Consider the following 27,971-nt stretch of genomic DNA (forward strand, 5'->3'; position numbering starts at 1 on the left):
ACGTGATCATGAAGATCGGCGAGATGCCGTGCAAAATCGGCAACATCGAGCGTGACACGAAAGAAACCGACTATAGCCGAAGCTGCAAACAGGTGACTAAATGACCTGGGATGACCCCATTTACGATTGCAATATAGTGACTTGAGCTGTGGAGTACCTGTAAGTTTCAGTAAGGCCAGTGAGTATCCATTGATTTTAATTTTAGCGTGTTAAAGACATTTTTTGTGAATGTATTTGTAAACTTTAGCAGCGATCGCATAATGTCGAATGTCTTTACAGTTATTGAGTTAATTGTAAATACACATACGTGTGGGTCGATTGCTTTCATTTAAGGGGAGGGGACAAAGTTGATATAAACATACGTACCTGATTAATTAGCGTTGAGCATCAGCATGCTCATTTATGATTTAGCAAGACACTGTACAGATAAAATCATGTAAGTGTACGCACGCACGCACGCACGCGCACATATACACATACACAGATTCCCCTCACCCACAGCAGAACAGAAAGTAGCATGATGTATAGTCTAGTTAAACATCCTCTACGATATCATTACAATTTATACCTCCACTCACAGGTTTTAATAGTTATAGACCATGTTGGCATCCAGACTACACGATGTAGCACAAGACAAAGAATGAAAGATCCTCTTGTCGACTACGTTGTGTACATGGATTAGTGAGATACTAATATTATGACTATTACTACACCCATGATGTGTGTAGTCCTGTTAGTAGAGGGAGTACTGGACTCGCAATTGTATAAATACTACAATTAATACTAGTGAAAATAAATAAAACATTATTGACAGTAGTCCTGCTTGCAGAGACTCAATCTGTCACCACAGGGGCGTGTAATATTTCATAGATTGTTGTTTTCTTATTGCTTAGAATGCCGTTTTCTTAGGAAAATATCATACGAATCTTGCTGCTACAAATGTATCAATCTCTATACTACTAAGAAATATTCCCTTCTCTTCCCTTTACATGTAGGAATATATATTAATCAAAAGGTTGTTATATTTAGTCTGTAGACCTGGAAAACAACAATCTATGAAATATTACACGCCCCTGTGTCTGTCACAGTCCTTTCCGGGAAAGGGGACTGTGAGTGCCAATTCTAGGAAAGGGGACAATGTCATAATTGAGTCTCGACTTCCACTTTCTACAAGAGGGACTTCTGTTGGATCATGAATTCCAATATAATGTTAATTATAATGCAACTATATCTTCTGTGAATATTGTGTTGTCAAAATATAACAACCATAAAATATTGATTTTATCAAATACAGTAGATTCAGCAGTATATTTCTATTGCCTAATCAATCCACTGTTTTTTATTTGCACCTTTTGCACTTTTATTGATGGAAAAAATATTGTTGAAGGTTATTAATTAACATCATCTTTTGATCAAGTTGTGTAGTACACAAATTAAAATGTAAATAATGATTTCAAATTTATTGTCCCAAAGTGACTATATTGTACTGTCTAATGCACTTAAAGGGGAACACCTGGACAGAAAATACATGTATTTTCATAAACTTTGTTCTCAAATTTCATGATTTCACAGAAGATAAGTTTCACTTGGTAAATCCAAGAAACACCAAATTGAAACTCCATGTCACCTCTATTGTTTCATTCAGTGGTACACCATGGCATCATGGGAATTAGCAGATATGAATATTTATTAGATGAACAATGTATATTCATGACTATTTACCTGAAGGAAGTAAACCCTAAAGAATCATAGATATTCTGTATTTCCTTTATCATGCACCACTAAAAGAACACAAGAGGTGAAAAAGAGTTTCAATTTTTGGTACAGTGGAAATGTTGAAGGGTAGCCGACAGACTGCATATCATACACATTTTATGTTCCCCAAGGACAATTTATATAGATAAGAAACAGGCTTCCCAGACCAGCTATTACAAATATAAAGAACTCCACACTCCTGCCTACAAGCAGGCACTGTATGTGCACACACATGTCACCATGGGAACCATACAAGCAGACTCAAATTCTTGCTAGTTTCAATTCGTATATGTCAAAATCTGAGCATGTAATGTGATGACATTAAATAGCTTCTTTGTTCCAAGGACTTTGTGTTGTGTCTGTGTATCAGTTGGGGTCGGCAGATGGTATTGTTTATATTTGTGATGAGTGGTCTGTGGGAAGCCTGTTACTTATCTATCTAAACTGTTCTTAGGGAACATAAAGTCTTTTGGTGATATTTCTGTAGTATTTCTTTGCAATAAAGTGAAATTTATGTGATATAAAATCATAAAATGACTCTCCAGAACCCAAAGGTCATGAAAACACTTTTTTTTCCCTGGAGTGATGTACCCTTTTATCATTTTTTCAGGTTTCCACTCATGGAATGATACATCGAAGTTATCATCATGGTGCGAGTATTTTCCTGCCATAGTTTTGTGTCGCAGCAAGTGTTCAGTACGAAGTCGGAACCCATCGCGTTATTTTGTGTTGGCAATAAATTGTTAGTGTCGACAGACCAATGTAATATTGAGATCTATGATCTAAGCCACAGTGAGAAAAGTTGTCAGTTAGTTCATAGTTTTCATACTGTTGCCCTGGTACATCAAATACTTCACAATAGTAAAGGTGAGTCATTTTATTGTATTTTCAGGTAGCTAAGTATAATAATATAAATAATAAACATTTGCGTAGTGCCATATATCCCCAACAGTGCTTAAAGGCACTTCACAGCAGAAAAAAATTTTAAAAAATGAAAGCACTGCTTGAAAAAAGATACAAAAAATGGCTGAAAATAGGCCAAAATTGTGTAGAAAAATTGTCTCAACAAAGATGAACACATTTTTAAAAGGCGTAATTAGCAATAAGAATTATAATAAATTGAAAAAAAAATTGGTTTCGACTAAGATATATTAAACAAATTTCAAAAAAAATGTTTGTAAGAATGATTCAATTTAGATTACACACTGTAAACTGAATGGAAAGGTGTATTTTCAACTTGTGTTTGGATGTGTCGATTGATGTGCATTGTCAAAAGTGAGAATGGAGTAGCTCTGAATCTAGTACGTTCTATGCTTCTACTAGAGTGGTGAAAAAATGAAAATGTTATCTTCTATGGCCAGATCACATTCCAGCCTGCACTAACACTCAAGATACTGAGGTTTACTATCTACAGATTTGTAAATCTTTATAGCTAGGAATGTTTTCATTACAAGTAGCTATCAAGTAGTGTTGTAATGGTGTTGAAGAATTTTTATTGGTGATTTTGTTTATTAGGTCAAAGAAAACGAAATGTGTGTTTCCGATAACTGACTGAACCTAGTTTAAACCACAAACCCTAAATATTTTTAAAACATTTAAAACAAAATGATGAGAAATTATCTACTTGACCTTAATGCACATCTGTTTTCTTTCCCCAGTGATGCCTGTACATATTTCATCAAACTATCACAGAAGGGGTATTCTGACCTACATTTAGTTTGTTTTTGGGTCGAAGCAATATTTTTCAAAATAAAAAAAATTAAAAAAATGGTAAAGGTAAAATAAAATAAAACAAAATAAAATATAATTAAAACATTTTTTTTTAAATTTAAAAAATCAAATCAAATCAAATCAAATCAAAACAAATCTTAACCTACCTATTTTCTGAAGCATGTTATCGGAAACACACAATTATTTTTTCCCCGCCTTATTAGGGACTATATGTCATCAACAGCTTTCACACCCTGATTTGAACTTGTGTCATCCTGTAGGCAATTACATTGGGACTCTAGAAGTGAAGACTACTAGACAACATACTGTCACGTTTGTTAGGATTTATTTGAACTGGTTAACATGTAAGCCAGAACAACCAGCAAGGGCACGAATAGCAGGCCACAATGTCCGTTGGACTGATGCCAGTACCAATATGCTGGAAGTGGTAGAGTTGCCGCTCAAAGACACAGTCAACCATATAGCAAGTTGTGATAAGACCGGAAATTTTGTGATCGCTGTGGGTAGGTGTCTTAAGTTATATTATCATTGTACAAAGACACTTTCTAATTCAGACGTGATGTATAGTGACTTTGAACCAGCACTGAGTATTGATGTTGGTTTTGATATCCTGGAGGTCGCTGTATGTGGAGATTTTTTGTCAGCCATCTCGTTTTGTAAAGTGAGAGTGGTGAAATTGGTGTGGTCAAGAAAACGTCATGACTCAGGAAGTCGTAACAGATATGATTCAAGACTGCAATCCTTGCCTGATCAAGTTGAGGAGATGACTGACGAGACAACGCCAGACAAAGAAGAGGACATAACAGACAGTGATGATACACAAAACACAAAAAACACGGATAAAGACAATGCAACAATGTCATTGCCGTTCTATGAGTCATTGTTAGGAGATGAGTCCATGAATCTGGAAGTAAAAGATGATGATTACATGATGTGGGATTTCAAGACAGAAGATGAAGATGCTATCTTTATTCCACCAAGTGTTATACAGGAGTGTCTTCAAGATGATAAGAGTGAGGAACCAATTGAAGTCCTTGGACCAGTAGACGCTGTCGCTGGAAATCCTATAAATGTTGAATGGATGGGAAAATACAGGTGAGGAAGAAAAGTCAACAGGACTTAAGATCAGTATTAACGTTTAAAATTGATAACCAGGGCTCAAAATTAACAGTAGTCCCGTGCTGACAGACTACCAATTCTTGTCATGGGGCTACCACACTTTGCAGCTGGTAGCCCACTCAGGCTACAAGTAATTATGCAATGATTTAATGGATGGTACATTTACAGACATGAAAGTATTTTAATAACACATGCATATTTCCAATAGAGGAACTCTGGTTTCAGTTCAGAAATATGGGACTACTGGTCACCATCCTTAGACCACCACTTTCTGAAATTGGTAGCACTGGGACTATCGAAAAAAAGTTAATTTCAAGATACCAAATGTGATGCAAATGAGTCCCTGATCACATGATCTTCTGGGTCCAATATGTATATCATTTAACCTCTGTGCAATATTCTCCCAGAACAATGTAAGGAGGGTACTAAACCCTCATGTTGGTCCTAAAAACATCAGTCTTATTAAAATGATAAATCATATTCCAAATCCTTTCATTTCTACACAACAGTATTGGTGTTTCTAAATTCTTCATTCTGCAGACATAACAGACATGTCCACATTAAAACATACACCAAAAACAACATGGTTTCCCATACCCAGCATGCACTTATCAGCCAACCCAATTACAACCTGTGAGGGCACACTGCCAATGAAAGTGTGCACATTCTGATGAATATTCTCAAACTAGAAATGTTTCCTCTTTTTACGTTACAGGAGTAGTTCTCCAATCACCAGTTGTACAATTTTGTATCGCTGCGTTAGATTTGCTGGTGATGTAAACAGACAGTATTTGCATTCATTGAAACTATTGCCAACTTACCAGAAAGGTAAGCTCATTCTGAGTTTTAATTCAATGATTGGATCATTTGTACAACCAGTAACACTGAAGTGAAACACTTTCTGTATGTGCTACACTCGTTTATAGCAATCATATCAAGTGTAAAAGTATACTGTTTCAATTGGTTTATTTACAAGCCTAGCATGTGACCTTTCTAATGTGTTCAATTAGCACATGAAACAGTATACTTTTACACTTGATATGGATGCTATAAATGATTGTGGTACATACAGAAAATGCTATACTTTGGGGTTATGGGTTGTATTAGCAAATGAAACAGTATACTTTTACACTTGATGTGGATGTTATAAATATTTGTGGTACATAAAATAAATGCTTTACTTTGGTGTTATTGGTTGTACTTCTGTAAAGATATATATATATATATATACAGCTAAAATTGGGAGTGTTTGACAGAAGAATTAGTTATCAACAGTGATCATTTAGGAAGTTGAGATTGTTGTTTTTGTCACTTTGTAAGAACACTGTTATTATCGAACACAGAAATGTTGTTCTTGAAGAGAGAGTTTGTTTACATTTACTCAACTTCTGAGACTTCCGTCAATAACAATCATACTGTGTTCAACAGTAAAAGTGTTGTTATCTATCAAGTGCAACAACAACCTAACCTTGTAAAATTATCAACATTAATTGTAAATCTTCCAGTTATAGTCCCTGGTGGACCAATTTTGGAAGTCAAGTCTCCAACGATACAAGATAAATGTATACATTAGGCCAAAATAAATAAGAATTATTTCTGGTCAGTACGGGCATCACTTAAATACCCTCCCGTCTTATTTTGAGTGTGTTTTTCCAACCCATGCAGTCTGCAGACCCAGGGGAAGCACAAAAATAACCCTCCCTACTTCAGTGAAGACACCTGCAGAGCCAATCATGAACAAGCAAATGACATCTGCCCCCACATACACACTTGCTCTAAAGTACTAAATAAATAGAACAGTAACTGCCATAAATAGTAGATTGAGTGACAGATTTATTGAGAATTAAAAAATTGCGCCATCACACCATTTTAGACAAACTGTCGACATGTCAGGACCAGAAACAATTCTTTTTTTTTGGCCTTACATATACATATAATCTTGTGGTGAACACTGACTGTTTTAGCTGTAAGTGACTACTACAGCATGACAGGTGTATTTTGCATTTGCACAGACACCAAATTAACATTAGTTTGTATTAATGATGTCAGGAGGGTTCAGGTGTTCTTATCCATGTAAGTAACTAGGGACTTACGTGTACAATTCAGTGAAAATTAATATAAAAAAAAATAAGATTCAGAATTTAATATCTTATTCTACAGTATCTGTATTGTTTTTTTGTTTGTTTCTTTTTCAGATAGTCTGAAAGACAGACTGAGTGGGCTGTGTTGTTTTGTGAGTGGATTTCACGAAGGTTACATGTATGATGTCTTTAACGGTGAATGTGTTCACCTGTCAACTTACAACTATACAGCTAAATCTACTTACGTCGGTGTAACCAATAGTTTACTGCATGCAGTCACTAACAATGGACTGGAAACATACACCATTCGCAAGATGGCCGCCGCATTACTACAACTTGAAGAACCAACAGAACAATGGGTAAGTTACAATGTAGCTATGTGCAATATGCAAGTAGTTGTGTACATATACATGTACCCTCAAATTTACAGTAAAATGCTTTACAGAAATTTTTATAGAAATATCAAAGTTAAATCTACTTCAACTATTAAAGTGGCCATATGGATGAGGATTGGGTATTTATTTTGGATTTTGAATATATAAAAAGATTTTATCATGGCTTCCTACTTGAAAAATAATGTGAAAGAACATTGTTTAAGCCTGTGTTTATAACTTAATATGTTGTAAAAAGAGAAAAGCTGTGTAAAAAGGTTTGTTATTGTATGTACAATACATTTGACACATTTGTTAATCTTTTGCAGTTTATTGAGTTACAAACAATGAATTAGCATATGTTGTGTCACATTTATTTTTAAAGATGGAAGCCATGATAAAATTGTTTCATAAATTAGAAATCCAAAATAAATACCTAATCCTCATCCATATGGCCACTTTAAATGTCATGATGAACCGATTGCCCATGTTACGGAAGTGTTGGTAAAAAGGTTTGCCTACTGTTGTATATTTACATTGATGCAATGGAATACATTTGTTTATCCTGGGAGGAGCAGTTGATAAATCAGGCCCAGGTAGTTTTTTGATGAAGAGTAATGTCCTATTACTGGAGTACAGTGCACCCTCTAGTGACAGCCAAATTTTGTTGCGAGTCAAAATGAGAAAAACTGTGAGTCACCACATATTTAGAGATAGGGGAACATCAAATTTTGGTTCTTCACTTGAAATTGTGTGCATCAGTGGTGCATCAAATTGGCTTAGAGGGCACACTGCTGGAGTACATATACCGGTATATGAAAAATGAAAAATAGTTTATTTTTCTGTAAGTGAGTGAAATTCAGATACAGAAGAAGAGGTTTTCAGGATGTGTTCATATTATGCAGTGAATAGTTTAGAGAATTAGATTATATTAATTGATTATTTTTCCATTATGGTTTTATTTGACTTGACCAGGTTATTCCATCACCGATATCAGATATCTGTTTAATTGGCTACCAAGCTTTCTATGGTATCCGTGGTGTGAGCGTAGCAGAACATGATATTGTTATGTTATCCAAAGCTATGGAATCTCCAACGTCAAAAAGGTAAAATCAAAGTATCTAAAACAAGTATTTTTATTTCAAATTTCTATGCAATACTTGTAAGATGACATCACCCTGGTCACATTGTTGTTGTAAACTCTGCCAAGAAACAATGTAATTGGACAAAAACATTTTGAAAGGGCAGTTTTTCTCACAAATTTTGTAGTGAACTTGGACAAAATTTTTTTTGAAAGGATAGTTTTTCTCACAAATTTTTTAGTGCTTTTAATTTTCACATTACCTTGGTTACTTATTGGTTGCTGTATACTCTGATAATCTACTGATATTATCATGGTGCAATGCAACAAGAAAGTCATGTAAAAAAAAATTCTTGATTTATCATTTATGAAAGTTCCTGAGAAGCAAACTGTTTTATCTTTAAGAAATCCTATGTGTTTAGTATTAGTATTTTGCAGTGAAAACAGAACAAAACAGAAAATAAATATCTTAATACAAGGAATTGTATTCCAAATTATGCAAAGCTTTTTGTGTGGAAACTTTGCCCTCTCATTCATAAAACTAAAGAGAAATATTTAGTAATTTTACAGCATTTTTCGATTCCATATTTAAGGAGTTTTATATTTTCTTATTTTCTTTCGATATAATACCCATTTAGAGTATCAAATTAAATTTTTGTTCCAAACACAAACTTTAAAATGTTACCTGAAATTTTCGACTGTACACCAGTATTTGTCAACAGACCCACTATTTAGTACACATGAGTTTACGGACACATGAGCCTAATAAAGGGTCATAGGTGCCTAGAAGTTCTATCGCCCTCCGCCTCTGTTCCATGCTCGCAGTGAAGTGTGCAGTTGGAAATTTCAGGTCAAATTTTCAAGTTTGTGTTTGGAACAAAAATTCAATTCAATATTTGGGTTGACCAACACAGATGAATTTCCATTTGAAAATACCCACTTTAATATACAGTATGACTGTTTTGAAGGAATGTGTTCAAATCCCGTATGAGTTTGTCTCACGAGTGTCCAATGTGCACTAATGGATTCCCAAGTCTAAATTGTACTTGAAAGAAGACTACTGTAGTCGTATTTATTTTGGCACATGAAAAATTTGGTGGAATTGTACTTTGGGACGTGTCAGACGCACTTTATTTTTGGTGCATAGTGCAAGGAGAAAGTAGACTCCTCTTGTAAAAAAACTCATCGAGTTGGCTGTATTCAGTTAAATTGTTGTTGACACTTTTCACAACAGTTGAATATAGAAATATGACAACTCATAAAGTATGTTAGCAAGATTTTTTTCCATGAAAAAAGCATATGCTCGTATTCAATGAAAATGAACCCCAGTGTTGAAAAACATGCAACTATAGTAAACAAATTATTTGTCTTCAAAATACCACAGTTGTACAATTTTGAAGTGCATGAATACAACAATAACATAAACATTTTCTACCCATCAAACAGACCTGAAAGGAGACGACATCGTTCCAGATCTGGAAACTCTAGAAATGATGGTGAATGTACAAGGCACGGTCTATGTTTTTTTCACCCATTTCTTGATCCTAACACTAACCTTTTCCTTCCTCAGTTTGGTGGGAAAATTCTTTGTTTCTTGTTTCTAAGAAATTCTAAAACCAGAAAGGATTTTTTTTACTGAGTAGTTGTTACACCATTACAATTCTGCCGATGCTAAAAGTAACACCTTTTAGCACCTTCTTACACCTGTACCCATATGGTGAATAACGCCACCAGCCTATGCTTTGGGGCTATGTGTAAATAAAACTTGTTTGTCTAAACTAAGCATCTTGCTGGAACTCGTTGACACCTCTCAATCCGATAATGGTCAGTAGTTGTACCTCACATCACAGACAAGAAACTGTGTTCCTTGTCTGTGCTCAGATGTTGTACCATGGCTCACAGTCCTGCTTGCAGACGGTGCACGCGTTTCGCTCAACACCGTCCTACGAAAAGTAACCGACCTATAGCGAGTGCGAAAACAAAATACTTTCGCACCAATAACAAAATAATTACATATAATTTTTTTTATAAAGCTATCAAATATTAGCAATCGGTCGAATATGTACTCATTTTACATCTTTTTGACGATAGTAGTCGCTGGTACGATCACAAAAGGTGTCGAAATCGGAACTTTTCCAGTTCCGACTGATTTCAAAGTCCCGCCTTACAAACTCCGCCACATTTGATCGGGCGTCCGCTTGGGCATAAATTTTACGATTGAACTTGTGATTTCGGGATTTCTGGTCCTCCGGACTGGGACTAGTACTTTTGTAGCCAAGGCGAGGTAAAATTACTAAATAGTCGATTTATTGCTGATATTTGAACACAGATGCGTTAAATCTTTAGTTACTACTATACTAGCATTTCAGGTAAGCCCAGGTTTCACAACTGTCTCTTTGTAGGCGACTTACTCCGTATGCAAGCAGGGCGACATGGACCCTCAGACCACTAGTGGTCAACCGGTCTGAGATGGATCATAGACCCTACGAAATGGATGTAGCCTAGTAGAAATGTCTGTATTTGTGAACAGTAAGGAATGTCTTTCAGATAGACTGTGTCCATGACTGTACAATGTTGTGTCAATCAAGGCCTCTTCGCAGGTTTGTGAAAATGATGCTGGGGACTAATCTCCATTTCAAAAAGGGAAGTTTTTCTAACTGAAAAAGGTGTTTGTCCTGAATGTTCGATAACTTGCATTTCCGTCATTTTCTCGTCTCTGTTAATTTTAGCGACGAAGGGATATGATATTCCATAGAACGCCTTTTGTTTTATCAATTACAAACAATAGCATGTGAAGGGCGATATAATGTTGCCTTGTCCGAGAAACGGGAAGTACACTAGCTGTTTTCACTTCACTGCTCACACTTACATTGAAGAGCTATGTAGTCAGTAATCTTGGCTAGTCTATTCTATTGTCAAACAGAATTTTCCCTCAAATTCAACATCACTGTCAGAATATATTCGAGAAAGGTTTACAACGTTTAAACTTTATTCATCCTGGATCCAATAGCAAGTGTACATTCTTTGATCACGGATTTGCGAGTGCAAAACATTATAAAACTTAAAAGCACGGGACTGCAATTTTGTGTTCCTTGTCTGTGTAACCTCAGATCACTGAAAATATTCATTAGTGGTCTGAGTCTGAGTTGGAACACATCTCCGTTTATAGTGCTAGTTGTGTGTATTCACTAAGCCGTTTCAATATAATAATCATATGGATGTTTTATCACGCAACATCACGCAAACCATTGGCCTCTTTTCATGGTAGCGATTAGTCTATCTGCTAGACCTCGGATGTTCTTCCGATACAATATGACACACGACCGAACATTGCTATCGAGGATGGAACATCCAAGGCAAGCCCTCACTGCGAACTTCGTTCGCTTATAGTAATTAGTATCGAAAGAAAGCACGAACATCTAGCAGCAAGATTAGGTAGCGATTTGACAGACGCCAACAAAATCGAATTTTAGACTCTAATATTACTCTTCGCACGTACAGAGTACTTTTTATAGGATAATATCATAAAAAGTGAATCAGAGCAAGCATCTAAAATCAGATTTTATCCGATAATGGATATTTGTGTAATGTCGCGTCTTCATGGGGTCAGGTGTAAAAAAGACGGGTCAAAGTTTGGAAATGTGCACTCAGAGAACTGCGACACAACTGCTGACAGAGAGTTCTCAAATCATAATTCAGAGCTAAGGTGGCTATTGTCCTGCGTGTTCATTATAAAGCGGCCAAGTTCGCGTCACAATTTGTAAAATAACGCTACGACATTATACTAAACAATAAAGAATAAATAAGCCTTTGAAGTTTCTGTGCTCCTACTATAAATACTTCCTATGAATCTGGCCACAGCTACTCATGTCCTAGTCTAGCTGCTAGACCTCAGGTGTTATTCCGAATTTACAATACGACAAGGATGGGCGTTCGCCGTCACAGCGAACTTCGTCCGGAGAAGCCCGAACGTCTAGCAGCAAGACAACCTCTTTCTATAGTGGTCTGAGCGCACCATGCATACAATGAAAAGATGGAAAAGAAGATTATGCAAATACCCGACACTTCTTTATTTCTGTTGATATAGATGATGAGGCCAATTAACACATTTCTAACAGCTTAGCATATTAACTAACCTCGGATTTTCGAGGTTGGGAAGTTCTCAATTGGTCATACTTTAGCATCGGAGAGAATTATAATGCTCAGAAATTTCTATGTACGATTTTTCGTGGCCATTTCTGAAACCATGAATTTATAAAGCAAAATAAAAGAAATAAGGCTGTCAAATTCTGTGAAAAACAAACAAGAACACAGAATTATTTTCTTTTTTCTTAATTTTTGTTACTAACTGCTAAATTAAGTTCAACTTGATAACTTTGTGTGTACTAATGCTGTGATTGTGTGGGAAAGAATCTAGGCAGCGCCCTCTAGTGGTAGTAAATATGGGGGGTAGTTAGCTACCTTTGAAAAGACCATAACAAATAAAGATGAACTCCGCAATATGTATTTTGGAGCTTTAAAAACCATGGTATGCAAAAATTGTAATGTGGTTTTAAACCTTCATAGTCTGCTATGTAATAGATATAAATTTTGGTATGCTATCTTGGTGAAAAACTCATGGAATGCGGGTAGATTTCCATGTACAGACAGACATACAGACAGACATACATACATACATACATACATACATACATACATACATACATGACAGAAACACCATTGATTTCACACATTTACAGTTTATATGCTTATTCTGAAGTCCCTGCTCCATGATTACAATGTACCTCCATCTTTGTGGTATGGGCTTTATCATTGTTATCATCATTGCAAAAATGTGTGGGTAGAGGGCGCTATCATTGGTTCAGTTTACAGCATTAATGGAATTGGTGTGTATGTATATGTGGGGCAGATGCCATTTGCTTGTTCATGATTGGCTCTGTAGTTGTCTTCACTGATATAGGGAGATTATTTTTTTTGTTTCCCCCTGGATCTGCAGACTGCATGGGATGGACATACATGAAAAAAACAATCGACGCAGGGGTATTTAAGTGATGTGCACGCTGACCAGTAATAGTTCTTTCTTTTTTTGGCCTGATATATGAATTTCAAACAAGACAGTAAAGTATGCTTACATGTCATAATTATTTTTTGTTTTAGTTGGAGTATCTATGTTCTAAGAAAGCCACCACCAATTCAGTTATACAGTGAGATGCTAGAACTTGCCTACCGATACAAATTTTCCAACCCTACAGCGTATCAACAGATAATGTTAGAAGCATACCTATTGATTAAATCGGCACTGTACAAAGCTGAGGATAGAGGTCAAGTCAATCTGTTCACTGAATTGGTGAAAGAATCATGTGCTAAAATTGGCGACCATTATGCAAGGTGAGTGACCTTTAACCTCTTACCTACAAGTTCAAATTGATGTATGTCCAAAATGTGTCAAACTGTTGTGTTCTTGTAACAGCATTTACTGTACCTCATACTTGTCCAATTGAAAGAGTTTGTTTCGTGAAATTTTGTAAAAGTTTTAGTTTGTTGTCTTTTTTCTCTCTTCATAATCTATTCACTGGTCGAAAACACTCCTCAAAATATCACTGAAAACTTAATAACAGCTGAAACAGGCAGTTCTTGACAGAAGGCTATATGTACCATTTATATTACAATCGAAGTTGATCATTTTGCAAGTTTAGATTGTTGTTTTACTACTTTTACTACTGAACACATGGTGGTTGTTAGTAAAGGAGTCATGATGGGTGAATGGTTAGCGTGACCGGCTTGGAATCTACAGGTTGCAGGTTCGAGCCCTGTCGATGCCTGCTGTTTGTTTCTGAGTGGCTAAAGTCCTTGGGCAAGGTTTGAACCACGACTGTGCCTCAGTTAACCCAGCTGTATAATTGGGGACCTGGTAGGATGTAGGTTGCAATGTGAAGGCTTTAATCCTATGCGCTGAAATGGCTGCAATGGATTGTATGCTCCCTGGGGAGTTGAGGAAGACTAAAGGGCCGTTGTGCCTTTCTGATCTGAGCCAGGGGTAATAATTGTAAAGCGCTTTGAGCACGGAGTGGGAAAGCGCTATATAAGAACCCAATATTATTATTAAAGGAAGTTTCAAAGGCTGACTCAGGTGATGTAATCAAAACTTGAGAGTTGCATACTATGCAATGTCGGGAATAACTTTGTCTCTTTTCACTGTACCATACAGGGATTCTAGCAGTGATCATGTCTTAAGTGCCGCATACTATGCAATGTCAGAACTAACTTTGTCTCTTTTACTGTACCATACAGGGATTCCAGCAGTGACCATGTCTTAAGTGTTGCATACTATGCAATGTCTGGAGTATCCTTACAAGATGTGATCAAGAGACATAAACAAGACATAGCCTCACAGGTAATATTCTACTATAACTTTCACATGACCTTTTAAAAAAAAACTATATCTGCTACCAAACCAGAGTGACTATAAAGTTTCAATTAGGCAGCACAATGTTTTTTATGTGTTACACAACGTCTTTTGTTAAAAATTATATAAAACAAAAAACAGACACTGATAGACTGATAGCTAGCAAGCATATAAAATACTACAGGTTATCTTACTGTGAACACAAATTAACATCACTATCTGATGAAACAAGGACGATTCAAACACAAAACTGTATATTTTTGTTCACAGAGAGATTTCATGTGCTTGCATGCTATGCGTGCCTGCATTTTGTTTGTATTTAGTTATTTTGTAATTCATAGCAAAAAAAGTGTGAGATGGGAAGAAACATTGCACCACCCAATTATAAATAGATATAACAATGTTGGTTTTGATATAGTACTTTTCCATGCCATGCTCAAAGCATGTTGCAATTATTACCCTGGCACGGATCTATAGTAGCATAGCGGCCCTTTCTACTTCCTCAACTCCCAGGGGAGCATACAATCCATTGCAGCCTTTATAAGTGCATAGGATTAAAGCATTCACATTGCAACCTACATCCTACCAGGTCCCTAGTTATACAGCTGGGTTGACTGAGGTACAACCGTGGTTTAAATCTTGCCTAAGAACTTTAGCCATTCAGAAACAAACAGCAATGACAAAGCTCGAACCTGCAACCTGCAGATTCCAAGCTGGCCACTCTAACCATTCACCCATCGTGACTGTGGACTCCATTGAACCGCTGTAGTCTCTCAGATTTGGAAATATGCAACTTGTGTTAAAAGTAGATATCAAATAAATACGCAGTAGATAAGCACTAATCTTTTTAGTACAAAAAAATTGACTAATTTTTAGAAAAAAAGGGTAGTGTGTCTAGAACAAATTTTTTGGACATTAATTTTTTTTAATTTTATTTTTGACAGGATTTGTCATTCACATATCAAGGACTCCTTCATTATCTAAATAATATTTTATTTTCACAAAGACCACTGTCTGATGACATCGATGAGGTAGGTTTACAAAAAAATAAAGATGTATATCATAAAATGAAAAAATCATTCTGTATATTCTGTATAATATTTAAGTTTTGGATAAACCCAAAATTTACGTCATCACCATTTAATCCGAGTATAACTGCAAGACTGCAGATTTCACTGTTACTCATTGGCACTCAATGCTGTGATCACTCTGACACCAATCCTATGATCACAGGGTGCAGTGAGCATGTAATTTATTGATCGATCCATTTATTGATTAGTTTATTATTTGGTTGAATGATTGATTGATTGAATGATTAATTTATGTGGTGAAATAAAAGTTACTTTGAGTTTGATATTGATGAATCAACTCATTAATTTTTGTGGTGATATAAAACATGTTTTCTTCTTTCTCTGACTACTTTTCTCTCTTTCAGCTGTATACATGAGCGATCGTCCCTTATACAAAAATGTTTGGAACACTCTAATTAAAAAATGATACAAAACTTTTTTGTTCAAATTATCAAAATTTGATAATCTTGTAGGAGACTGGTGACTTAATATTGGAGATTTACAGCAGGTATCAACGTGACAAATTATCAGCTGTTATTTTGAATTCTGAACTGATCAACTTCAGTGATGAAACAGCATTGTCACTTCTACAGGCAAACAGTCAAAACACAAATCGGACATCTACTAGTGTGTAAGTATAACTTACAATGTATGTTTGAGGAGAGGTTTATATACACGTTAGAACGTGTACGCCTATAGGAGCATTATCGTGCAGACATACACGCAATGACGCATATAAAGTTGTGTTTAGTTACGTATTCAGGACACTTACATGACAGACAATGGAATGTGTATGTGCACTCACGTTGACATCTTCTGTCCAGAAGGCCACAAACATGACTTCGTTTACTAAACATGTCGGTATTTGTCAGTATTTTTGCCATTTTTCCAGCAACTACCCAAATGAAAAACCGAACAATTAGTTTACAGTTATGCTTCCAAACTTTGATATAAAAAATACGACATTTCATAGAAAAAACTTAACACATATATTTACAGTTATGTGTAGACCACTATTTTGACGTAGCATCTGATACAGAACGCGTGGGTTGCTTTGAATCACGTGACTATGATGCTTCGTGTATAGAACACACATAAATACACACATCTAAACCGCTCTATTACTCGTCATAAACATCAATCATTTGCATATCTGCCTCCAATTCCCTGAAGCTATTCTCCTGAACCCAAAATATTTGAAAGTGCCGTTATTTCCTGTAGTGGTGTTCTGTGTAGCTCTAATTTCATTTACTTACATGTTTTTGTATCTCTGTTTTTTTCTTACCTAGATGTTCTTCCTTAGATTGCCTAGCCATAGCTATTATATACTTACAACTGGGTGAGCCAGAGTCAGCGCTAGCAATGGTATCGTCAATGCCTAAAGATAGAATAGTTGATAAATGTGTCAAAAATCATCATTTGATACTGGATAACACTCAGACACAGCTCTCACATTTAGCACAGGTAAATCTACTTTTACTTCTCAGTTGACCTTTGAACTCATGAGTTCAAAGGTCATGGTATGTCAAATTGAGCAACCCTGTACTTTTGAGATGAAAACAACATATTTTAGTCAGAAATGGTAGTATAGAAGAGTTAACTTTGTTCTGTGACATTAAAGAGAATACTGATATTAATATGTTTGTTTATTAAAAATGATGAGCATATAATGCATATCATGCCATGAATATGCTCAGATTACAAAAACAAAATACAACTGACCACATTTCCACATGTATACCACTGGTAACTGTCTTCTGATCATTATGTCTTGTCAGTTGCTACGACGACACAGACCAGAAGTAGTAATATCAGTGTTGGTCCATCTCCATGACAATAAGACAGTAGACCTGAATAAAGCCCTGGATCTGTTAGATGTAAGTATATTTTTTTCTATGATAAAAGTTTCATATTTATTATTTGTTTATTCCCTTTTCTCAGTCTTTTCTAACTCCCTTGAATGTTGAATTTACATTCTGCTAGGTTCTCTTCTTATTTTTCAATGTCACTGAAATCCCAGCATCTTTGATTTAATTAGCAACATAACTACTTGAATGACCAATCCTGGAGAATCTCTGTTATGCATGACCTTTGACCTCATTTCACATGACCCATGACCTTTCTTTCCACAGGTACACACAGAAGAGCTACATCTTAACATGCATGTCAGGGATTATTTGGAAGCTTTGCTGAATTCTATAGACAGACAGGACATCTTTGATAAGGCATTGGTAAGTGAAACTTTGCTGAATTCTATAGATAGACAGACAGGACATATTTGATAAGGCATTAATAAGTGAAATTTTGTCTGTCAAAGACATCATTTGTATTTCGTAAATTAAGTACATTATATTTTTCAAGTTTTCTCACCAGATTATACTATGTTAACATAAAAACATAAATTTGTGTACATTTCTACCCTATTTCTGTTACTTGCATTCTCAACTGTAGTATATACATGTATGTTGTTTGAAGTGTACCAGGGTATTATGTGAAGTGTACCAGGGTACCGGTATGTGAAGTGTGACTTAGAAATCATCATATGAGAGTACAATTTATATCTACATGTAACTGCAAATTATTTACTTTAAAAAATATATATTTAGTTGTTCAATCTCATTGTCACATATTAAATCTAAATCATATTTGATTTCAGAAATTACTGATCCAAATCTACATCAACAGATTGAAGGATAAAAACAAGGACCAATTAAGTGGAAACACAAAGTCACTACCTCACAGTCATCTGGTAAGTAAATAGTTTGATTTGACATCACATTATTACATTTTATTTACATTTTACATTTTAAGACTAAATTTGATATTATATAACAATGCAATATAGAATTATTTTTGCTGAGACTCAAAACCACAGTGCAATCTGACTCGTCAAATTATTATGTAAAATATGATTTCGTTTAATAGTATGTTGTGGAAAGTTTGATGTAACAGGAGTTTTTAATTTCCTCTGGATTATACTCTTTATGTGGATACATTTTCTGAAATAAACATAAAAAATAAATAACAAAATAAAGATTTTGATATTTCACAGCCTTAAGATTTTAATTTCAAATCCTTTTCAATTTAACTTTTTTGTAGCCAAGGGGTAATGGTCACTTTGTTTCACGTCATGCATGGTTGGATCAACTACCACCATTTCAAGGTAAGTTTATCAGTTGTGTTTCAAAAAAAAAAAAAAAAAAAAAAAATCAGTTGTGTTTCACTGTCATTTGCAGTATGTCACATATCATACCAAAGGAAACCTTTCTCATCAACATTGTAAGTTACAAAACCAAAACACATCAGATTTCTGTGAAACTTAATTATCAATTTTGCAAAAATTTTCAAAAAAAGATGACAAACACCATAGTTGATGGAAATGACTTGACAAATATAGCCAGTAAAATAATCTTCAGAATTTGCACATTTTGAATTTTTATAAAAATTAATCTCAAAGATATTTCTTTTCTAATGTCCATACTGAAAGTGATAAATTGTAGTGAAATTGCATTATCTTATATTTCATCATTATCGATTCGTAAACTACATTACTGTTTCTGGTGGTCCAGCTATCATTCTTGAACACGATATAGTATTGTTTGTCGCCATTCTTGTATGCTAACTGTCCATCTGCACTAACATGTCATCCAACTCTGTTGCCTATAGTTTTGCATGCCATTTTAGTCACCATCATGTAACTCAACGCCGGTGTCAAACGTTGGTGAACAACAATTTGCTATACGCAGAATGTAGACACAGTAGTAATAATGATGTCATAGAACACCATCGCTGCATGCGATAGGGCAACATCAAAGCAGACTGGGCAACATTGCATCTCACGCTCATCTTCCATGTTATATAACATTTTTTAGCATATCATGTGTCCCATTCTAGCCAATTTCAGTGTCTATAGTACCAGTGAGGTGTAATAGTATAAACTAATCTTCATTCCAATAATCTTGTCTTGTCTTGTACTTTCATACCAGGCAACAGATCTTTGGTTCAGCAGTGTGAATTTTACAGAACTCAAAGTTTTGCCAGAGTTTCTCCACCCCAAGGTTTCAGAACGACATCTCCCCAGGGTTTCATGAAATCTGGATCCCCACGTGGACTTAGGCCATCCTCACCACAGACTATTAGATATAGTCCAACTAGGGACCCATCAGAACCATGTCCATGCTGTTGTTGTAATGAAGATCTACTTAAACTACAGGTAAGTTTTTTATACAACCCATAACACCAAAGTAAAACGTTTTCTGTAGTACCACAATCGTATATAGCATCCATATCAAGTACAACCCATAACACCAAAGTAAAGCATTTTCTGTATGGACCACAATCGTTTATACCATCCATATCAAGTGTAAAAGTATACTCTTTCATTTGTTAATACAACCCATAACACTAAAGTAAAACGTTTTCTGTATGTACCACAATCGTTTATAGCATCCATATCAAGTGTAAAAGTATACTGTTTCATTTGCTAATTGACCACATTAGAAAGGCCACATGCCAGGCTTGTAAATAAACCAATTGAAACAGTATACATGTACACTTGATATAAATGCTATAATGAGTGTAGCACAGAGAAAGTGCTTTACTTCAGTGTCACTCATTGTATTACTACAAGTCTAGCGACTCATAGTGGCAACACCCCTTAGGTCACTTGTATTTTCCTCTGCTGAGCAAAGAAAAATATCAAGGAATAACATCCAATTATATGATCAGATCTAGATGTTATCCCCCCATCTCATATCAATCATGTGATAACATACTACAAGACATGGTTGTTTTTTTTATCTTTTTTTTTATTCAGTCACTTCTTTGTTGGAAGCAAACAAGCCAGGAGACAGCACAACAAGTTTTAGAACTACTAGACATAGATGTTAAAGGACATGTATCTCTACAAGTATTATGTCAATCACGACTTGACATCAATGCTGCTAACAAGATCATCGTTGAAAACTACCCACAGTTAACACTAGACTATGCTAACTCAATGCTTGTCTCTAAGAATGACAGTTGGGTAGCATTGCTGCAAATGTTACAAACTAAAGTGAGTTTTGAAGAAAGTCGTTTCGACAGTCTGGCAAATAAACACTCTCTGTACATGGACGCTTTCAAAGGTAAGTTTATAAACAGCCATAACTTTTGTAAGCTGGGTAATTTCAATAGTATGAAATTTAAAGGGAATGCTACTCCAGGAAATAGATGTATTTTCATAAACTTTGAGTTCTGGAGAGTTATTTCATGTCACAAACTTTGTGTGATTGCGCAACTCCTAATACTAGTACTTATTACCCGTAGATAAATGGTCATGAATATTCAGTGTTCATCTAATAAATATGTATATCTACTAACTCCCATGATGCAATGGTGGACCGGTGTGACAACAATAGTGGTGAAATAGAGTTTCGTGTTTCTTGGCAATTGTGCAAAATATATATATATTTTTTTTTGCAAAATTCAGGTGTCTTGTCGGTTGTTGCTGAATTACTTGAACCTGGTAGTTTGTTGGGTATTCTTCCCTCCAGTGCCTCCAATGAAATCTTCCTACCATACATAGAGAGATGCTACATGAAACACAAAGCTGACCAACTGCAGAATCATGTTTTCCAGCAAGTTATGTCGTAAGGTAAGGATTCATGTCATATCCATATTTTTTCATTAATTTTTGACCAAATTCACCAAACCTTTAACTACTGAAAATGATTCATCTGTTATAATTCACTAAATTAATTGGGTACCTGGTAGGATGGAGGTTGCAATGTGAATGCTTTAATCCTATGTGCTTATAAAGGCTGCAATGGATTATATGCTCCCCAGGGAGTTGAAGTATAAAGGGCCATTGTGCCGTTATAGATCCGTGCCAGGGGTAATAATTGTTGTAATACCACTGTGAGTACCGAGTGGGAAAGCACTGTAATTACGTAAAACACCAACATTATTATTATTGTTACTACCTGTGTAGAAGTCGTTGAAGGTACTGTGTACACTAGCTTGATGTCCATGTGTAAACAATATGGACATAAATGGTTCATACCATTTATTTTATCAAAAAATACTAAAGTTAAGAAACATTAATAGAGTTTGATGACTTGGGGAGTGTATGAACTTCAGTAAGTACAGCCACATGAGACAGTTATAAAAACAACAACTTCTAGTTATCTCTACTAGGGCATGAGTGGGTGATTCACTATAGTACCATATAGTATTATATGCCTCATTGAGTCAATGTGGAAATGTAGTAGTCCGTATATCACGGTACTGAAATCAACCTGGAACTGTTTTCTGTATTGACTGAAGTCGTAAATAAATTTGCAAAATTATGGAAACACAAGCTGTGGTTACAACTACAAGGACATTAACTACTAATACAATACCATGATGTGTTACCATTACATGAATCCAAACTTTATGTACAAATACATATATATACACAAATAATTAACTGCATAGTATTGTAAGTGTGACTGTATATTATAGATGAGTTTGTCGTTTTTATAGTTAATCAGTTCATCTATTGCATCCAGTTATCTATAGTATGGTCATAACAATTCCTTGATCAATTCCCATCATAGCTTATATGTAACATCAATGACAGTACATCATTCTATCCCATAATAGTTTATCCGAAGAGTCCTGGCCAGTTTTCAGGCACAATTTCTGACATTTCATAATTCTATCCCATAATAGTTTATCCGTAGTGTCCAGGGCAGTTTTTAATCAGGCAGGGTTTCTGTGATTGGTTAGCGCCTTTACAGGTAGAATCCCTACAGTTACGTCGACGATATTGTTGTCCAAGTCCACAAGTTACAGTACAACTACCCCAGTGGCTCCAGCTACCCCAACCTTCGTTACCTAGCAACACAAAGAGACAAGTATTGGCTACATTATCATACACATTTGAAGAGACTACAGAATACAGAATGAAGTGACAGACATTAGCAGAAATGTGACAAATTTGAGGTATTCGCACAAATGCTTTCAGTGTTCTCTGCAACTGAACTTCAGGAATGTAGCAATTGCAGTTGAAAATACTGCAGGCATGATACACTGACACTCTAGTCAGATATTCAATAAATGTAGCAATAAAGATGTTAACATTTTGTTGAGCCTGGGGTGCGTCCGTGTGTCCGTCCGTCCATAATACGTCATTTCTTAGACATACAATATACAATTTCTTTCAAACCTGGCACAAATGTGATATATCATATGGGACATATGCACGTACTTCACTTTGTTTCTGGACATGAGCAAATAATGGCGGTCATATTTTGTGTTTGGAACAAAAGTTTACTTTGATCTTATGTTTGATGAGTTAGATGAATTTATTATGTCATTTGAAAAGATGTAAACTGTACCCCTATTATGCAGCACGCCCTCTAGTGGCAGAGGATCAATTACTTACCTATACATGGAGGCTTTCCTTTACCACACAATTCATGTTGCTTAGCAACTCCTTCACAATCTGCACCATCATTGGTTGGAGGTGGGTTATTACAATGTCTGACCCTTGATCTATGACCTTCGCCACAAGTAACTGGACATGATGACCACCTTTCCCAATTTGTCCAATGTCCATCAACTGGAAAAAAGTTACTAATTATCATTACACAGTGAAAATATTTCCATGTTGATTTTCTTGGTATGGCATCATGGGAGTTATTGAAGAGAAGTGAGGATAATGGAATTTGGGGTTTGCTTGAAGCAGCCATTATGAAAAAAACATCGATATGAAATGAAAAATCTACGGGAGCACTTCTCCTCGTAGTGTGAAAACAACCAATGAAATATTATATTTTGATGTAATGGAAATCAGTGTCCACACATTCTCTTCCTTACAGAGTAAAGCAACCATTGAAATTTGAATTTAAACTTATACTTATACAGTTTTGATTCAATACCATTGGTGCTCCTTTTTACCCCCCAAAAAACACACCAACTTTGCCATTATATTAAAATATCAACCCACCTGAGCATGTGTCGTCTCCTTCACAAGCCTCAGTTTTGTACATTTTACCAGTACAAAAAACACCACCATGTGAAGGTGTCGGGTTGTCACAAACTCTCACTTGATGTCGAAATCCACCACAAGTCTTTGTGCACGGCGTCCATGGCGACCAATCAGACCATTCTCCATCAACTTGAAAAATGATAAATGTATAGTTACCATGTGGTATAATTCTTCACATTTTGTGTGATACTAACTAAAACATTACGTAGTTTCAAGTCTGTCAGATTTACTTTGAATGTCTCTTCAATGGTATCAATGAACCAGTGCATTCAATTTTCAATGTTCTAAGTTAAAATAACATATAGCAAAAAAGTAACCCCAAAGTAGCCTGGAATCCATGCCCATCTAAAGATACTTCTAATATTGTCATGACATATCTCACAGAAATTAAATTGTTCTGATTTAGTTCAAAATTATTGAAAGGAATATACTTGAAATTCATAATGATAAACGACAGAAATACAACCAGTGACAGGCAAGCATTTACAACCGTTTAGAAAAGTCTTATGGCCTATTTACATGTACATGAATGCCAGGAGAATTTGAAATGTATTTGTGAATGTGAACTATTTAATAGTATTCTGTAAAGAGACCATAAAACCATTCTTATCAAACCATGAAATATAATATAAGTCTCTGTATTTCCAACATCCATGCTAAGTGTTATCAAATTCGTGTAATATTTACTTTCCCTGTTTGTAACAATGTCAGGTTGTAAATGTTTGCCTGTCACTGGTTGTACCGGGTAAGTATCAGTCAGTGAGTCTCAAGTTTCTAAAGTTCTATTGTTAATCTCAACAATGCATATTACTAGTAAAATGTTTTCTCTAGGAGGATACTCTAATGTCAAACATGAAACATGGATTCCAGGCCAAATCAACAAAAACAAGGTTTCTTTGAGCTATCGTCTACTCAGCTGCCGGAAATTATGAGGCACTTTACAACCACATGACGTTACAAATGTTATGTCCAATTTATCTGGGTACTGGAAATATTTTAATGTAACAATATAACAAGTCTTGAAATTAGGATTATGGCCTAGATACCTGGACAAGGTCGAGAGTGGCATTTATCTTGTTGGATAGAGTCACCATCACATATCATACCGCTTTCTGGTTGGGTACACGACCTGAATCTTGACCTTGATCCAGGCCCACATGATTCAGTGCATGGTGACCATGGCGACCAAGGTGTCCACTCACTCATTTCTGGATAGATGTACAAAATACAACATTGCTTCTGTTTTATCACCTCTTTCCCTTAGTGTGTTTGTCATGCATGGGGTTGTACTAGAAAAGAGGGGGGTGGGGTGGGGGTAGCAGAATATGTCTCGGACTTGAACAAGACAGTAACAACCAGGACTCAAGGCACACATCAGATTAGGATAAAATCTCAGGTGAGAAAAATAGGTGACTAGTATGGCTAGCTACGGCCAAATAAAAAAAGTTGTGTTTCTTGATAACTCGACCGACCCTACATGTAGTTTAAGCCCTCAACCCTCACTATTATTTTTCTAAACATTTAAAACAAAAAGATAATAGATTCTTTGTCTTATTGACCTTTATGCATGTTTGTTTTCTTTCCCCAGCGACATCTGTCCCTATTTCATCAAACTATCATAGAAGAGGTATTCTGACCACTGAACATTTTGTTTGTTTTGGGTGAAAGCAATATTTTTCCAAAAATGAAAACCATTAAAAAGATCAAATAAAATCAAATAAACTTCCTACCTACCTACCTAACCTAAATTGTATTTTCTGAGGCTGTGTTATCGGAAACACAAATTTTTTCGCCTAATACAAATTTCATCAAAAAAAAAAGAATGGTCCTTTGTTATCCTTATGACATCACTGGTAAGGTAATTTGAGTCAAACATGGGTATTTATTAATATTTAATATGACTAATGAGCATTAATGAACATGGATCCCAGGCTGTTCCAACTAGTGCTCTTGTACAACTTATCCTAGGCCTAACAAAAAAAATTCTGTAGTTCCGGTTACGCTCAATTTTAGAATAGGTGGGGTAGTTAAATTTCTTTATTTTATTTTATATATATATTTTTTCTTCATGTTAGTGTCTAGTTCAGGTAGTTATGTTTTCCATTGTTTTCTATGGTCTCTGTGTTATTGGTTTCTTCTCATCAGATGTACAGCCATTACAGATTGGAAGAACAGTTTTATATTGTCTTTTTAAGTTGATGTCAGTTTCTGCATCCACTATTTCTTGCGAGACTTCACAGTTTTCAAAATTTTATTATTTTTTTCTCGAATACATAAAAAAAGTTTAGGGTCAGCAGTGAAAAACTAGGTGGGGTCGGGTAACCGGAACCAAACAATTATTTTATAGGCCTTACCATTCATGTGTATGCTTACAAGATTTGATTTATCGTCTTACCTAAACATTGATAACCATTTCCTATGTAACCAGTTTGGCATTCACATTTGAAAGAACCAGGTATGTTGAGACAAAAGGCGTCTCTATGGCAACCATGAGTCCCAATACCACATTCATCTATATCTGAATGAACAGAAAATGTGTAAACAAGTTTATTTCACAGGAAATGAGTTGTAAACAAAATTTTTACAAACTTGTTTACTTCTTGTACAGTTTTTGAGTTACAAACACAGACTGGACTATGTTTTTTCACATTATTTTTTTAAGGTAGAAAATATAGTAAAGTTGTTTATTTAATTCAAAAATCAAAATGAATACCCATTTGTCAATCACATGGCCCTGTTAAGCTGACATTTAAAAATTAGATAAAAATGAATCTTGATGTATTGTTCATAATCATGCAACTTTGACAAAAAACTTAAAAAGTCAACATGGATGCTATTACCTGTGCACTCTCTTTCACCGTTACCTTGGTAACCCTGTTGGCAGACACACTTGTATGAACCTTGGGTGTTTTGACAGGAAGCTTCTGGTAAACACTGTACAGTCCTACATTCATCGATATCTGATGCCAACAAATAAAATAAAAAATACATGAAATGTAAAGTGTTTTGATAACCTTTGACCCTTTGACAACCTTTGACCTATCGTAGAATTTAATACTTCATTAAAGGCTGTGTTTTGATTAGGATTAAAAGAGAGGTGGGAAAAAGTTGTTGGCAGAGCTTTAGAAAAAAGTTCGTTCTGACAAAAGAATGATCCTTACATCTTCATTGATGTCAAGAAGGCAAATCAAGTTTCTCATCTCAGAATTACTGGAAACCCATCAAATTACCATAATTGTATCCAAACTTTACATTTTAATTCTTGATAACTTTCTTTTGATTGGTTTGCAGGTTGTCAAGTTGACAGTTGAATATAGTCCAGATAGAATAATCAAGAAACTACTAACCTTGACAATCGATGCCATCACCATGGTAACCAGGATTACAATGACAAACACGTAATGGTCCATTGTTTCTGCAGTGTCTACTCTTGTCTTGTGAAAGAACAAAGAATGAGAAATAAAGTAGTTATTATGTATCGATAGTGTAAATATTACAAGTACAGCCAGTGTCAATCTGATTAAAATCTAATGTAGGAAACTGATACCTACATCTGACACAACCTTGCATTTGATCTTCATTGAAAAAATTCTATATGATAGATGGAGATTGTATCTTGTTCTATGTTTAAGGTAAAACACTACTTATGGATACAACTGACTTCTCATTTACCATGTACAATGTCTAATTATTGGTATTTTAACAATCTCCAGTGAATTTATTGTTGGTTGTGTTGTCAAGTTACAACTAGTACAGCTTTAAAAATATCAATGCTTTCAAGTTTATCACAATCACAAACAGACTCGGATTATTGCAGACTGCAAACAGTAAATTGAGAATACAGTGCCTTTGCTCAAATTGGGGGTATCATCACCTCATAGTACCGTTTCTTAAGGGCTTTGTTGCTTGTATTCTGTAAGTGTAAATCAGGGATGTTTTTCGTACTGTTCGGACATCTTGGAAAGCAGCAGTGCTCTATGATTAACCGAGTAACCTATACCATGTGTACCCCCAATGTACACACAGACAGGAAGTAGAGCGCCACCATGGCAAATTTTGGAAAGGTCTGTTCCATAACCATGTTATGCCAGGTTATTTGTTTTCTGTTTTTATCAGACATGATATTTACTTTAACCCAGGAAATACAGCCTTCAAACCTAGCATGACAGTTGGATTTAATTTACCACTATCAGCATAAAATACTGCACACAGGCAACTATGCTGTATATTGTAGAATTTGTAAAGAAACAACTTTGAATCTTTGAAATGTCTTTAGAAAATAAAAATGATGGAAAATATGTTAATTCAGTCTCTCAGTGATTTTCATATGAAACTTAAAA

The 27,971-nt window shown here is 35.3% G+C and overlaps 1 protein-coding gene across 1 annotated transcript; it reads left to right on the plus strand.

Moving 5' to 3' along the window:
- The first annotated feature begins 134 nt into the window (after window positions 1–134).
- Window positions 135–27,894, plus strand: LOC144451502 (BLOC-2 complex member HPS3-like). The gene is made up of 19 exons (XM_078142367.1): window positions 135–178; window positions 2,366–2,622; window positions 3,747–4,581; window positions 5,321–5,433; window positions 6,801–7,045; window positions 8,033–8,163; window positions 13,296–13,526; window positions 14,430–14,532; window positions 15,489–15,575; window positions 16,088–16,245; window positions 16,904–17,078; window positions 17,393–17,518; window positions 17,762–17,845; window positions 18,271–18,363; window positions 18,714–18,777; window positions 19,601–19,827; window positions 20,431–20,740; window positions 21,085–21,249; window positions 26,923–27,894. The coding sequence occupies exons 2-18, from the start codon at window positions 2,403–2,405 to the stop codon at window positions 21,246–21,248; spliced, it is 3,366 nt and encodes a 1,121-aa protein (XP_077998493.1). The 5' UTR covers window positions 135–178; window positions 2,366–2,402; the 3' UTR covers window position 21,249; window positions 26,923–27,894.
- Window positions 27,895–27,971: the final 77 nt, after the last annotated feature.

This window comes from Glandiceps talaboti, chromosome 21 (genome assembly GCF_964340395.1).
Source record: "Glandiceps talaboti chromosome 21, keGlaTala1.1, whole genome shotgun sequence".
NCBI classification, from domain to species: domain Eukaryota; kingdom Metazoa; phylum Hemichordata; class Enteropneusta; family Spengelidae; genus Glandiceps; species Glandiceps talaboti.

Excerpts from the sequence above, each read along its gene's own strand:
- LOC144451502 (XM_078142367.1), top strand. The coding sequence starts at position 2,403 with ATGGTGCGAGTATTTTCCTGCCATAGTTTTGTGTCGCAGCAAGTGTTC. Across the intron at positions 2,623-3,746 it reads AATACTTCACAATAGTAAAG|GCAATTACATTGGGACTCTA; the intron begins GTGAGTCATTTT and ends GTCATCCTGTAG. Across the intron at positions 17,846-18,270 it reads ACATCTTTGATAAGGCATTG|AAATTACTGATCCAAATCTA; the intron begins GTAAGTGAAACT and ends ATTTGATTTCAG.